Raw genomic sequence first — 14931 nt, 5'->3', positions numbered from 1 at the left:
CAAAGAATAAATATATATATATTGTGAAATTATGTAAAATAAGAAGATTTTTAAGCTATTTTAAGGGGAAATTAATGGAGCCCAGATGTTAAGGGTTTAGGCTAGATTGTATAAATGTGTCACTGACCACTAAGAAAATTCATCGACATTCTTGACTGATGAGAAGTTTGAGCCTGAACTCTTAAATGAGCTTCATTTCGTAGCAGCAGCCTAGAATCTATAAATCTACATCCCCGGGGTGCTCTCATCATCAAATCCATTTTCGGCTGGGCTTCACATTGATTGACATCATACATTTGGTGGGAGGACAAATTCTTGTTTTCTGGCTCTCATAGACATCAGTGAATATTCACTAATAGAAATTGATCAGTGCCCTGGGCAAAATGGAAAAACATAATCCATTTTCTTTTTTTCATTGTTGTGCTGATCTTCTGTGTTATGCTCCTTTACGTTCTTTAGATGGCAGTAGTGACCTATTTAACAAGCTGGTTTGGATGACTCAAAGCCAATTCAAAGTGTTTAGAAACAAACATCATCATTAAAACTGGAATTTGTCATGCAAGTAACGCATGGAGACACTTCTCTTAAGAGCAGTGATTCATACTTCTTCTGCCAGTCAATGCCAACACTGTAGTTGTAGTAGTGAAGGTTGTTTTTGTTATTGAAAGCTTGATATTAAGAGGCACTGACAGCATCTTTTGCTACTAAAAGGAAAATATGACATGATAAGGTTCTGTATCAACAGGAAATAAAACATTTTTATTGATCATTTGTGTATATGAAGTTATATAACAACAGTCAGAAAACTCCACAGAGTGAATCACTACACAAAGTGAAACAAAACTGTAAAACACCTCGTCAAAAATGAAGGTATACACAGCAAATATAACTGTCAGCGGCTCGCCGTCACTGCGAGCGATATGGCAGGAAAAAACACCCCAAACAGTTCTACAAGATTACAGAGAAAATTTCCACACACAAAATACTCAAGCAGGCAGTTGATATACACAAAGGCAACTAGGATCTTTCTACAGCATCAGATTCTAATACTTTACACAGCTTTGTTTTTGAAAGGTCAGTGTGGCTTTTCGTCGGTGTCACTGGAGAGAATCTTGACTTCCTTGTCACACAGAGAGCTTGATAATGTATCTTACACGAGGAGAATTTGGGATTTGATTATGCATGCATACTTTGGTAGGAAATCGTAATAAGAGGAGCATTGCGATGCAGTGCAGGTAATGGCTTTTGCTTTGTAGTTTTTCAACACACCTCGCAATCTGATGGGTTCTGCAATGCTGCCCATTACCCAATTCCCTGATAACGTTTTACACGTGTTACTTCTGTCGTAATTCTGTTTGATTTTCTTTCAGCTTTGATCGGATAATTCCGTTAGTACAACCTATTTGCATGAATATTTAATTGCTCGGGCCATTTTTGCAGACCCTTTACCTTGTACTTTAATCCTTTTGTTTCCTCATTTAAATCTGAAGCTGTACTCGTTAATCTACATATGTAAAACATGTCAAATAAAAGAATCCCCTGGTTGAATAGTGATCAGGAATGCAGCTGTATTAAAGTATATTCAATGATTTTGGAATGCTATCGGACAGGGGAGGTTTTTACCCCAAAGGGTTATGAAATAAATTCGTAATAGTTGAAAAAATATAAACAAAATGACTTTTTTTTCTTTTTTTTTTACAACAAAAAGTGCAAAGTACATCTAATCTCACGGTTAAAGTAATCTACACCAATACAGTCCATACTGTACATTCAAAGTTTTCATCTCAAATATAAAAGGGTTCTTAATCAACAGAGCAGTTAACAAATAAAAAAAAAAACTCCAGAATGAAAATGAAATGATGATGAGATATAGTATTATGGATGATAGATATTATAACATGATATTTGCAGCTGAATAATCATATTCATGTCACTTTATATTTATTCTAGATATACATTTTTGACACGATTATGTAAATATATACATGGCATTTTAAGGGGGTTATTTAAATGTAGAATCTCGTTTGGTATTAACTCCCTGAAACTTCTGATGCTGGAACTGTGTGCAAGAAGAAAAACGAACCTGCGAAAAGGGAGGGAACCCTAAACAGAGGTCAACAAGTGGTGTCAAGCTCCAACCTATACGCTGAATCTACGTGTGCTGTGTCCTAACCATTTCACTGGAAAGGAGAAACATCTCTCTGGACTAGAATCCACCTCTAGAGTTAGAATCCTTTTCCTCGGGCAACGCCACCCACGTTAACACCATGGGATGAACATACAAGTATTGCACAGTGCTCAACAAAATGCTGTGTGAAGCAACCCGCTCGTGCTCAGATAAAACCTCTTTCCGCCTTATTTTTTTTTTTGGCCGCGTGCAGTCGGGCAACGTCACGCTCTCTCGCTCTCTCTCTCTCTCTCTTTCTCTGCGTGTAGAAGGGAAAATGGCATTAAACGCTACGACATCACTACAGAACAAACTGGTTTCGCTACCTACTGATAAGTCTACATCTCTAAGCACACACGGCAGTCACAGTGATACACAAAGCAGTCCTCGGAGACTCCTATGGAATGACAAGTAGCTTTTTCATAATAGTGCTATCAACTACACAATAACATTGAAAACATTTAGAAAGTCCTCCTGAAGCTAGCATCGAGTATATGCAAGAGGTTCCTCCAAGATAAGAGACTTCATGGTTTTCATGGATTAAAACTTATTCCTTTCCTAATTGGACCCGTAGTAAAGGACATGATGGACTAATAGCCTACGCAGACCATTAACTTTTACGGTTGTTTCGCATTCTCTTGGTGTAGTCCTGTGCCAACAATAAAACAAAACTGATGTAGTTGCTGTTGGCTGAAACGTGATTTGTCATCATTGCTTTCTTTTTTAATTAAGCCGATGGAGCAGGCGTATTTCTGGCTCCCCCTGCAGGTGTCCTGGAATAAAGCCAGCCAACAATCCTCCAAAACAATGGTTGTAAAGAAGTCAACAAGCTAGTTTAAAGACATCCAGTGCAAAACAGCAGCCACATAAATGTTAAAATTGGCAGTAAAACATGGCTAGCTCTATTGTCACTGTGAGAAGGCAACGCAAAGCAAAGACTGCGATTTAGGGCACCATTGCAGCCAAAGACATTGTTCCCAATAAACCAAAGCTACAACCACTAGCAAGTGGGAGTGTGCATGAAAGAGAGGGCCTCTACACAAGTCACCTCCCTGAAAATGGCAGTGTTTAGAAAGTTGCTTCACCTCTGTCAATATAGTCATACATTGACCCAAAGTTTAAACATTACTCTTGATTTTTTTTTTCTTCCTCTCCTCTGATTGAAGGCAAGGGGATCGTATCAGAAGAGACAGCCCCTGGTGTCAGTAGATCTCCCCCCGTCCCAGCCTTTAGTAAAGATTGTAAAAAAAATCATGCAGTTTACTAAAAATAGTCAAGACGTTCATTGAATTGCTCTAAAAAATAGTCCTCTTAAAACCAGAGTCGCGATTCTTTTTTTTTTTTTTTAACTCCCTCTCAAAGATCGGACCCCGGCCTAAATGCGATAATACCTCCAACAATGACAAGGCTGTTCAAAGAAAGTGATTAACAAAATATTGTTAAACAAGCTTAAGGACACAATGGCTACAGCTTGGTGCTTTTTCACAAGGGGTCTGTTTCTGAAGGGTTAAGAAATAAGTCTTTTTTTGGAGGCAATATTTTCCATTTTTGGAAAAAAAACAAACAAAAAAAAGCTAGTAGAAGTGAACGATGGCCTTTAAAATGAGGACCTATTTCACTTAGAAGAAACTGCAAAACATGGAGAGATGAAATGCTAACTGGTTTGCATTGACTATTGTTTCTGATAACAGTGTGCATCAAGCTAAATATAGGTCCTCTGATTGAGAAATAAGTACAAAAAGTTGTAAGAAATCATGTGCTTGTATAATTTCCAGCAGCATAATTTTCCCCACAGAACCATAGTAGTTAATGGCCTTGTATTTTGGAGTTTTGTGTGTATATATTCATCTGTTTGTCTTTTCTGTGATGACGCTTTGCTGAACTTAAAGCCAGACATTGTCCTTTACAATGTGAATATATTTCCACTAGCATCTTGTAGGTTGGAATTACTTTTTTTTCTGGAATGCAATAAGGTAATAAGGTAGAATTTTTAAATCCTGGGATATATAATATTGGCTTTCCTCTATATCTGCATTTACATAATTTAAAATAGAACATCTTATTAAAAACATCAAGATATACACAGATTAGGAAACGGGTAACAACATACAAACACATAAACTAGAAATCATTTTTGTCTGCATACTTATATATACAACTGTGGTACAATAAATTCTTTCAGTCATGCGCTATCTATACAGATCATATTGCTTAAAAGAAGGGGGCATTTGGTCGGGGTGTGGCGATGAAAAAAAAACAACTGCTGAATCAGAGACAAAAAAATAAAGAAAAAAGCGAGAAAAGTAGGACCCTGATAGAAAAAAAAGCAGAGGATGGAAATGAACGCAGGAAGTTTGAACAATTGGGATTGTTTGTGAAATTAGGAGCGGTAAAGCTGGGAGGGGCTGGGAGGTGGGGTAAAGAGGGGGGTTTACATGGATGGACCCATATATCACTGAGGTATTTACACATACTGGCTAAAGAGTACTACAAGGCAGGTGCTGAAAGGGCCCTGTCTATTTCTTGGTGGAGAGCTGAGCGTCCACCTCCTCCTCGGGCTTTAGCACATGCCACTGGGCGATGGGTCTCCTGGGGTTGGCCAGCATGTCGGACCAGTGGCGCAGCTCCGTCCCCGAGCTGTTGAGGCCCACAAAGACCTTGCCGATGGCATCGTTCTTGCCGATCTTGTCATAGTCCAGAACAGTTATAACAACTTGCACTTTCTGTGAAAAGGGAAAAGTGGGAGAAGAGAGGAGATGTAAAAGTAAAGCGAGGTGTCGTCAGCATAAAGACGATTAATGTTTATGTCCTCTACCTCCTTTATCTCTCCTCGTTTGCTTCAGTCGAACAGTGATTTCTACTTTTTTAAATCACTCCTTAAAAGAGCTTACCCTGATTATTTTCTACTTCCCAAAATTGTACCAATGTTTCCCCAGTTCATTGTTATGAAAAGTCTTTTTTTAATCCGTATTTTTTCATGTTGATGTTGTCTTTTATTTCTATTTTCTGGTTTAAAGCACTTTATAACCTTTGTTAATGCTCTATAAATGATCAATTAGTTATACTTATTTATCATTATTTATTACTAGATTTGTACCAAGACCTCCAAAGAAATAAAGAAAAGAGAGGTAGATGTTCTAACAGCATTATTTGTAAAGTCCCCTACACACATTAACAGTTAGAATCAAATGCATCATAGTGAAATGTTATTTTTTTCCATACAGTCAAGCAAACGTGTCTCTGCTCTTAAATCCAATTTAAGTGAGTTCCAGTGGGTGTTCGTTTTCTTCTTGTCAGTTGAGCCGTTACTTTGTATGCATATATGTAATTGTTTATAACTTGTAGATATGATGTAGTTCACCCTTTTTATATACTTTGTTCTATTTTATTGCTATTTTATATTTCTATTTTAATATTTGTCAATACATTTTCTGTGTGTGTAGCGTGGAGGGGGCTAGAACTGCATATCCTGTATTGTATAGTGACAATGAAACTGAACACTGAACCTTATATTTATTCCAAACAAACTGTAATTGTAAAAAGCATCAAGGTTTGTGCAGCTGCACATTTTCCTGAGAAAGATGCTGAGTGGTTAAAACAATATATTTAAAGGCCGCAATAAAATAAACACAGAATCAAAAAATGTATGCATTTTGGAATAGTAAGCTGTATGAAACTGTTTCTAATTATTACTTGAAGTGGTACATTAATGAAGAGAATGAAGCGTTCCTTCAGAAATTAATGTGGATTAACAGTAACTGACATTCCAGACCAGGCCTCAGTTACAGTCAGAGCCAAATACGGCAGAATGTTTTATTACTCAGAGGTCTTAGACTCGGCCTCGGCATGTGTTTATTCAAAGGGACACTGCAAAAGAGGAGTGACCTGGACATCAATCTCTGGCAGAGAATATGAATTAGTGCACAAAGAGCCCTGATTAAGTTTCGATCCACTGGCACACTGAGACGGGGCTATCGCCACCTGCATGAGCACAGAGCCACTGTCCTAAAAGAGCATGCCTAATACTCTATGTAATGAAATACTGAATACGGCTCCCAGATGGCCAGTTGGGGTCAGTTGGTTTTAAAAGGTACAGTTCACCTTCAAATTGCTCAATGAAACAAGGCTTTTTTTGACAGCCACAGACCCTTTTTGGTAATGGCCAGACAATAATGTTTTGTCGCTTCTATACCCCAATAATACTCAAATTGCTGTTAATAATTAAAGGAATAGCTCAACACTCTGGGAAATATGTTTATTTGCTTTCTTTTTGCGAATGAGATTAAAAAGACTGACATCAATCTCATGCCACAAGCAACAACTCATTCATCCAGTTAGTACTTCTGTGTTGTCTGTTTGGCTAAGAGCAAATTTTGGCAGAACAAATTCTGGCAACCTCACTGTTACGACAGGACTCTGGGATGCTGAACACAACTGTTACTCGCAAATACAATAAACAGTTCCAGCACATAACTCCCCAATGTGTTAAATAGTGATCTTCAGAGGTGTTGGTGGACCATTTTTTCACTTTGGACAATGCTAGGTTAGCTGTTTCCTCCTGCTTCCAGTTTTTATGCTAAGCTAGGCTAACCATGCCCTGACTGCAGCTCTGTACTGAATACACAGACATGAGATTGTTATCAATCTTTGACTCTTGTAAAGAAAGCAAATGAGCTTCATTTGCAAAAACTATTCCTTTAAAATATACCTTTTACATTTTCAGATTGAAATCAAAACAGGGAAAAATGTACTAAATAAATGAACAATTTAGCTAGGCTTGCTCTGACTGCATTTAAAATCAGGCTTAAAAATCAAATTCATTACGTTTTCTTACTGTACATTCATTTTGAGTCTTAAACTCTCATCATTAATAACTTTAGGCTTAAATCCTGAACCCCTTCTATGTATTTCTATGATTTTACAGTTTTAAATTTCTTTAAAAATGTTTCTCAATTTTACCTAAAATGTTTTCTTTTTAATTTTCTTCTTTGTTTAATGTCTCATGCTATAATGTCTTACATGTATCTTTTTTTTTTTTTTTTTACAGTACTTCAAAGTGCTATATAAATAAATTAACCTTGCCTACTTTTTTGTATGCATTTCAAGCTTCAATAATCTTGTTTTTGCTGACCGTTGTTGCAGTGATGTACAGTACAAGTGCACTACAGAACCTTGTGACATTATTGTTAGGTGTGGTTACAGGTGCAACAAATCACACTTCTCAACCACACCCGTTACTGTTGTTGGGTGTGATAACAGGTGAAAGAGGAACTTTCAACCACAAAAGCACAGCATTACGTTACTCTCTAAGTCATATATGAGAAACTCAAAAATGTGGAGACAGTTTACATGTATCATTATTGCAAAACAAAATGAATACATTAAAGCCCATAGATGAAAACAAATTAATCTAAACAGTATCACTGAGTGCTGCAAAGCTAATTTTGTGTGAGCTGAGGAAGATGTGGATCTACCTCAGTCAATAACAATCCTTCTGTTAGTGTAATGAGATAGACCAATTAAAAGCATTGTTTGTAATTCCCACACATTCTCTGAGACAATTAAAATCTTAAGATTAATTACTCAAAATGTCCCAAGGTCAAGTTTAACTCAAATCAGACATTCTGCTTCTGCTGATAAAAGCAGTTAATTTGCAGCTCTCTTTGTTGTGGATGTTAACATGACTTGGAAAAAAAAATCTTCCTGAGAAATTGATTGACAAATTAAACTGTATTTGTTTTTCCTAAAACACTTGACACATGTATTAACTGCGGGAGTAAGACCGCAATTAAAAATCACCACAGCCTTAAGTGTCTTAATGTAAAATCAAATATAATGCAGCCAGAGGCCTAAAGAGCTGCCACTGGTGAAGTTTAAACAGTTGTAACTACTAACTGGCTTAGTTGGTGTTTGACTGATTGGTCACAGTCAAATTAAGTCCTTAAAGTACATTTTTAACTCGCAAAATGTTCTCACAGCTTGTGTGAGAGTTCAGTACACCTAATCAATGAGAAGTTTATGATTCAATCAGTGGCACTAGTAATTATTTAATGATCAGCCTTGCTCTTGGTGGTAAGATGAGAAATGCAAATTTAGCCAACATACTGGTACCAGCACTATTAAGCAAGGGCTTGATTTGGACAGGGTTGATTGGGATCAACACAGTTTAAATAGAATCTGAGGCTCGTGGACCCAAACCCGTGATTTGTGAGCTGTGACAGGCTTAATCAATTTGACTCAATTACTGTCTTGCCTGAGGAGATAATGTTGTTCATTGCTGTTCCCTACTGCAACAGTGCATTTTTCATCTTTTCCCTCACAATGTTCTCAAAAAAGGACCTTTGCTTCTTCTTTGTCTTGAAACAAAGCTAAAGCTATAGATGCTGCTGTGTGTTCTTTATCATAATCATTGTAAAACATGTCACAAACAGCATTGTGATACACGCTTCAGGCAATAACAGTGCAGAGAATCACATCTGCAGAGCAACTGGCCAGTCAAATTGCGAAACCGACGCTGATTCAAACTGACTTTGATTATACTGTCATGATGAAAAGCCTCTAAACTGATTATTTGGTAAATGAGCTCCCACTTATCAATTGCTTATATGCAACTAAATCTTTGCTGGTTCTTGCAGTACAATTTGTCCCGACAGTGTAGCACACACTGCCGGATATTTTGCAAACTCTCAGGTTCTGTACATGGATGAAAATGTACCTGGATTTGTTCAAATGGGACTTCAAAGCTAAAGGACTCATTGTAGTAAGGGTTGAGGGTGTTCTTCTTGATTGTCGTCTTCTTCTTCTTCAGCCTCTTGCCGTTTTGCATCAGGTGGATCTTCACGTATGGATCTGCAAAGAAAAAGTAAGAGACATGATTTTACAAATTTTTCCTTTTTGACAAAGATTTAAAGACTTTCTTTTCCCTCATTTGCCTATCTTTAAACCTGCATTAACGGATTTTTATGGCCTGAACAAGCTGCAAACACTGAGATAATATCACCTTAGTAAGTTGATATGGAAAACGTGTTAGCAAACAGTTGCCTATTTATGCATCAAGCAGATTGTTACGTACAGAGCAACAGCATTCATTTGAAGACTAATCCCTTCTTCAGTTTTTTTTAGATATGATTCTTGGGCATTTTTGCCTTTATTGGACAATTGATAGTTGAGAGGCAGACAGGAAACAAAGAGAGAAGGGCATGGCATGCAACAATAGTCCCCAGCCGGAGTCGAATCAGGGATGTTGTGTCCATGTGGCATGTGCTGTAACCATTCAGCGACCAGGTCGCAAGATGATGCTGATGAGAGCGGTGAGAGTGACCCAAAACAGTAAAGTTTCAGGCTGTAAACTCAAAACAATGAGCCGAAAGATGGTCAAATGCTTTCTAGAGCTGAGGGGATCTGCATTGATCCATTTAAAATGAATGAATACCAATTAGAAAAGCTTTAAACAAACCTTCAAACCTTTAGTACTGACATCACTAGATTAATACCAAAGCAAGAATTAGGTTTGATTATGAAACATGACCATGAGAGTCCTGTGTGGGCCCCGTGCCACAAGGGGTCTTAAGGGTACTTTGCCTTGTTTGAGCTTTATGTATCTATAGAAAAATAGCAAAAACAACAAAATTATTGGCCAAGATACATGTAACTATTGCTAAGCTGTTGTTTCAGAACCATGGACAGCACTGTTTGTTGTGTGTAGGGTGTGTGTGCACAGCAAGTGACACAAGCTAGCTTGTTTACTGGTAGTTCAACTAATGTTAATGTTAACGTATCATCTGTGCGTTACCCTGCTTGTTTGCTTAGCCATAAAACGCAGTTCAGGAATAAGGATGGATAGAGGGTATTTTTGTAAGAAAAAACAAAACACGGTAGAGATCTCAGCCAAAGCCAGTAGCCCCAGCAGTAGCAATGATATCACTGAGATTGAGCTAGCCGAGACCGTTAGCCAAGACCGAGCTAGCTCCTCCAGCTGCAGAAGACGTCACTCCAGCGGCGGCCTCTTCCATAACAAGCACGGTCGGAATGGGTCCACAGCTACGTTCTTATGTGAGCGCTCTGAATAATAAATGTATTCTTTGATTTCGAAACAGCAGCCTTATGTTGTTGTTATTTAGCCTTTCTTAGACCATTGCATGGTTAAATCAATTAATTTTCTTTCATGAAAACGACTGCCCCCTCACAATTTTTAATAGCCCCCTCAGTCACTTCATCCTGGCGCCGGGCCCGGTCCTGTGTGTTTACATCACTCAGTTAACCTTCCTCATTCAAGAGCCTCATTTTCATCTGTCCGAATGCCATCTCAAGTGGAACCCAAGTGGTTTGCTCCGTCCATCCTCATCCACTCTCTGGCAATCAGGTAGAGTGTGTGTCTGAAAACAGCACACCACCCATCGCTTTCGATTACAACGCTACTCCTCCTGATTTGTTTGCATTCTCCAAATTGGCCTCACAACTAAATTGGAGGAGAGGAGAGTCGGTGTCTTAGTTTGGACTTAGAGGGAAAACTGACAAGAGGGCAGACAGCAATTGCCTTTTTAAATTGGGAAACAAATGCCATGTTTTTTGGCTTGTAATTGAGCTATTAAAAGGATGAGGTGAGGCTGTTAATATGCACATCCAAAGAGAATTTAATTAGTCCAACATATAGGGAGTTTGAGAATGTAATGAGTTCCATTGCAACTTTCAATTGCAAACAAAAAAGGATTCAGAGGATGAATAATGACTGAATAACTAATGTGGTTCAAAGAAAATGTATACCCTTCTTGTTCCTTCACATTTTTCCTCACTTAATATGGTCTGTTGCTGCAGCCGAGTGGAAAGTCAGAAAATTATTACGTGATCAATGACAATACAATCAAGTACGTATGTTACGGAAGATAAATCAACATGATGCGCATCTATTTATTATTACTAAGGTACCATAAACTTGTTGTAACTCCTGTAACCCATAAAACACACAAAAAGCAACCACCATGGCTGAGTGGTGAAGCCAATCAGTAAATGTACATGCAGTCGGCTTTCTGCAGTAATGTGATTTTTTTTTTAAAATGTCATGTATACACAAACATGGTTTCTGTAATCAGGTTAGTAATGGAGATTTCTTGGCCATGCATGTATACACTCAACCAGTTGTCTAATCTGCTGTTTATGTGTGCAAATGCATGGCAAAGACTTCAGAACGTATCACTGTGACATAAACTTGATTACTAACATTCGATTATTCGGATTCCCATTAACTGCTACCAAGGTAGTAACTATTCTTCCTGGGGTCCACATTAAAATAAAACATTAACACATGACATACAGGAACACACCAATCACATAGTACATTTTTAGGGGTGTCTGCTTATCATCACTTAAATCAACATTGGGTAGATACTTGTTGGGAAAATCTGTATAACATTAATATGGGGGAACTATCCAAAACAGCAGATACAAACTGCTTTAATTTTAAATGAATTAGACAGGAAATGAAGTAACACTTAAAACGCAGGCCATAGTTCGCTGTGTGAAAAATGTCGAACAGATTGTTGAAAATTCTGGTTCAACATGTGCATAATGATGCTTAATGATCTCTGGTATCAGCTCACAATCATGAAGACGACAAACTACGGAAAAAAAATTAATGAAAACCACTTTGTGTTATTTATCATTTAGGACAACACATTGCTTGAGAAAGACAAAAACAAATAACCATAATAATCTCACTGATGCTAATGAGGTAGTCAGTTGCCTGAGGTTAACAATACCCCCGCCTAACTACTGAACCTCAGAGTTGTGCATTGGCATGAATAAAGAGTAAGACTTTGAATCATAGAATCAGAGCTTATAATTAATTGTTGAAACATCGCTTGCTCTGATAATCTGGATTTATCTCTGGATCCCATATGCACAAAGTCTTTATAATGCTTCATTTTTTTTTCTGCACTGAAAAAAATCTCTGTTTTTAGCGGGAATATTGTGGGATTTCTAGCAATAGCAAACACTGAACAAGCTTAGCTCCCTTAATCTTTTATCCAATTTAGGGGGATAAGGACCTGATTGCAGACTGGCGAGCTCATTCAGGGCAGCTGAATATAGACAGAAAACCACACAAACAGAGAAAGGGGGGAAAAAGCAGCCGAATAAATAGATGACAGAGACATGAAAAGGTAACAGGCTCCTAATGGAGTGGGTGTCCATTATTACTCTCTCTGCTGAGAGGAGCTAGAGTGTTGGGATGATAGAAACAGTGAATGAGGGTTGTGAGTGTGTGTTGTGACTTTGTGTAGGAAATGAATACGTCCAACAGGATCTAAATTAGGAAATTCTGCAGCCTTGTCAAGCATGTTTCAAACAGCAGTGTGAGCCTTTTATATACCGATTGTATCCATCAAATCAGTATCATGTTCAAAATGTATACCACAAGTCTTAAAGTTTGGGACTAAACCTAACTTTTAAGTGTTATTTTGTGGAATTTTCTGTCATAAAATATTCTCTGTACTCAGTGCAGTGGTGTTTCAGCACTGAACTCCCAGAAATCATTTGCCGTTTCCTGTCATATTCCCCTCCTTTGGGTTATCTGTATGTATGAAGTTTCTGCAGGGATTTTTTCATTTGATTAGCCACGGGTGGCTGTGATTGCTCATACGAACTCCTCATTTCTTTCTCTACTTATTCCAAATATACCTCGTACAGACTCTGTCTCGTCAAGCTCAGGGAGGTCTGGAGAAAGTCAAAAACAAATTCTGGGAAATTATGTTGATACAGATGCATCTTCTGGGAATTGTTTGCTAAGCTCCCCATCATGCTACACCTTTCAAGATTTCCGTCCTCGCCCTGCATCTACAATATGTAGTTTACAATGATAACTGAGGCAGATTTACTACTCGAAATTCTCAGTAATTTTTGAAGCAACGACTCCTTGATTTCAGACAGATGTGGACAAAAGCAGCCTTATTATTTCCAGCTGGTGATTGTTGATTTTTCAGCCTTTCCTTGGAAGATTTGATGAGCTTCAGCTAATGTTATCGTATTCAGGCTATCTGTTTTTCATAATAATGGTAAAAATAAAACTTTATATAGAAGATTTTATACAAAAAGATACATTACAATGTACTTCACACAACATGAAAATACTCATAATAAGACAGATGCAAGAAATAGGAACTAAAATAAATAAAAAGCATAACAGACAGTAATGTTTCCATCTGACTTGTATTAAAATGAGGATGTTGTAAAAGGGTCTTAATTATGCACTTGATGGCTATACACATATTCCATATTGAGCTAAAAGCCTGAGGCTAAAGCTACATGTGACAGGTTGATGATCCATGTAGAGGACATGAACATAAAGGAGCAGTATTGTTCTTGTATTGCAATGCAGAGCTAGTTAGTTAGAAAACTGTAAAATGAATGTTTTTAGGAGGACAAACCGTCGAATGTTAACATGTAACACTGGCTGGGGTTATTCTCTAAATCCAATAAAGAGCAAGACAAGAGCTGCTAACATTATGCTGTAATGACATCTATCATTGCATAAAGCACCATAGGACTATGTTGAAATAAGGCTATAATATGTATAGTGCATGTCATGTATCCTCTTATATTGGTAACTGTGTCTGATTAAACACAATACAGCTGAATGGGATTACGCAAGATAACCCTTTCTCAGGCTGAAAGGGAGAAAAAAGGAAACACACCTGTGGCGCCACATCACTGCTATCCAGACACCCCTTATCTTTCTGGCCAGCAGATGAGAGTTTGGCATTATTGAGTTTTGGGAGGCTCGCCGTACCTCATATCCGGCCCATTTTACCGTCTCATCCCAGACGGATGTAATCTCTCCCATTTTATGGATGAATGGCAAAGCTCCGAATGCAAGAGCGCTTCCCACATATGTGTACAGCACAGAGGCTTGCCTTCGCTATCCTGAGGGTTACTCATCTGAGTCCTGGATCTTGGCCATGGTTTTATGAGGCCATGCACTATCAGTGGTCCATACATTTCCCCAAGGAGGCTAGAACTGGGTTTCTGGATAAGTGATGAGCTCTCAGCCAAATCAGCTGCAGAGTTAAGTAGAGCCACTAAAGCTGTCTAATATTAATGTGGTTACGTACAGTTTGTATTTGAAGCCGTGAATGATTGCCAGCTGTGAGTCATTTGGATTATTTTTGTGAGTATAGTGCCTGTCACAGTTGGGGCTACAATACTGTATTATGTGTACAGACATTCAACACCAAACACAGAATTTGGATCTTCCTCAAACATTTTGGTGTTCAAGTGTGGCTGCTGGCAGAGTTGGGCCAAATGAACACCAATACAAGCAGGGTTAAATATAGCCTGGCTGTCATCTTAGCTTTCCTCCCATCATTTTGGATTTGCCATGGTGGGCGCAGCCAGGGGTGACTGTCGGTTTGGTTTTACACACTTAACTCAGCAGTGAATCACACACATGCCAAACAAACACAAGCGTTTACAATGAAACTCTTCTCAGAGGCACAAACCTCCATAATCCACCATCACAAAATCAGAGGGGGATCTTTGTGATATTGTGTTACAGTCTTGTTAGCACCAAATGAATCTTAATTGTCTACATCTCTCTGTAACTCATGTGCTTCTAATTATCACATATTTTGAATTTGTATGGATTAAAGAATATTTTTTAAAAGTTCTAGACACTGACAAAAAAATTTACATTCTCTAATCACTTTCAAATTACTTGCTTCTTTTGGGGCCTGTTGATCATCTTAAAGAATCTCTCAGTTTCTCAGTTTCCT

At 38.1% G+C, this 14931-nt stretch overlaps 1 protein-coding gene across 14 annotated transcripts in view; it reads right to left on the bottom strand.

Moving 5' to 3' along the window:
• Positions 1-746: 746 nt before the first annotated feature.
• syt1a (synaptotagmin Ia) overlaps positions 747-14931 on the bottom strand; it is a 204509-nt gene continuing 190324 nt past the window's right edge. For all 14 annotated transcript variants that reach the window (XM_042403757.1, XM_042403755.1, XM_042403764.1 and 11 more), the window contains 2 exons: positions 8883-9016; positions 747-4890 (listed from right to left, as the gene is read on the bottom strand). In XM_042403757.1, the coding sequence (XP_042259691.1) occupies positions 4684-4890; positions 8883-9016 (341 nt within the window). In that variant the 3' untranslated portion in view covers positions 747-4683. The remainder of the gene's footprint in view (positions 4891-8882; positions 9017-14931) is intronic.

This window comes from Thunnus maccoyii, chromosome 23 (genome assembly GCF_910596095.1).
Source record: "Thunnus maccoyii chromosome 23, fThuMac1.1, whole genome shotgun sequence".
Taxonomy (NCBI): domain Eukaryota; kingdom Metazoa; phylum Chordata; class Actinopteri; order Scombriformes; family Scombridae; genus Thunnus; species Thunnus maccoyii.
This window is presented reverse-complemented; position numbering and strand designations above follow the sequence as displayed.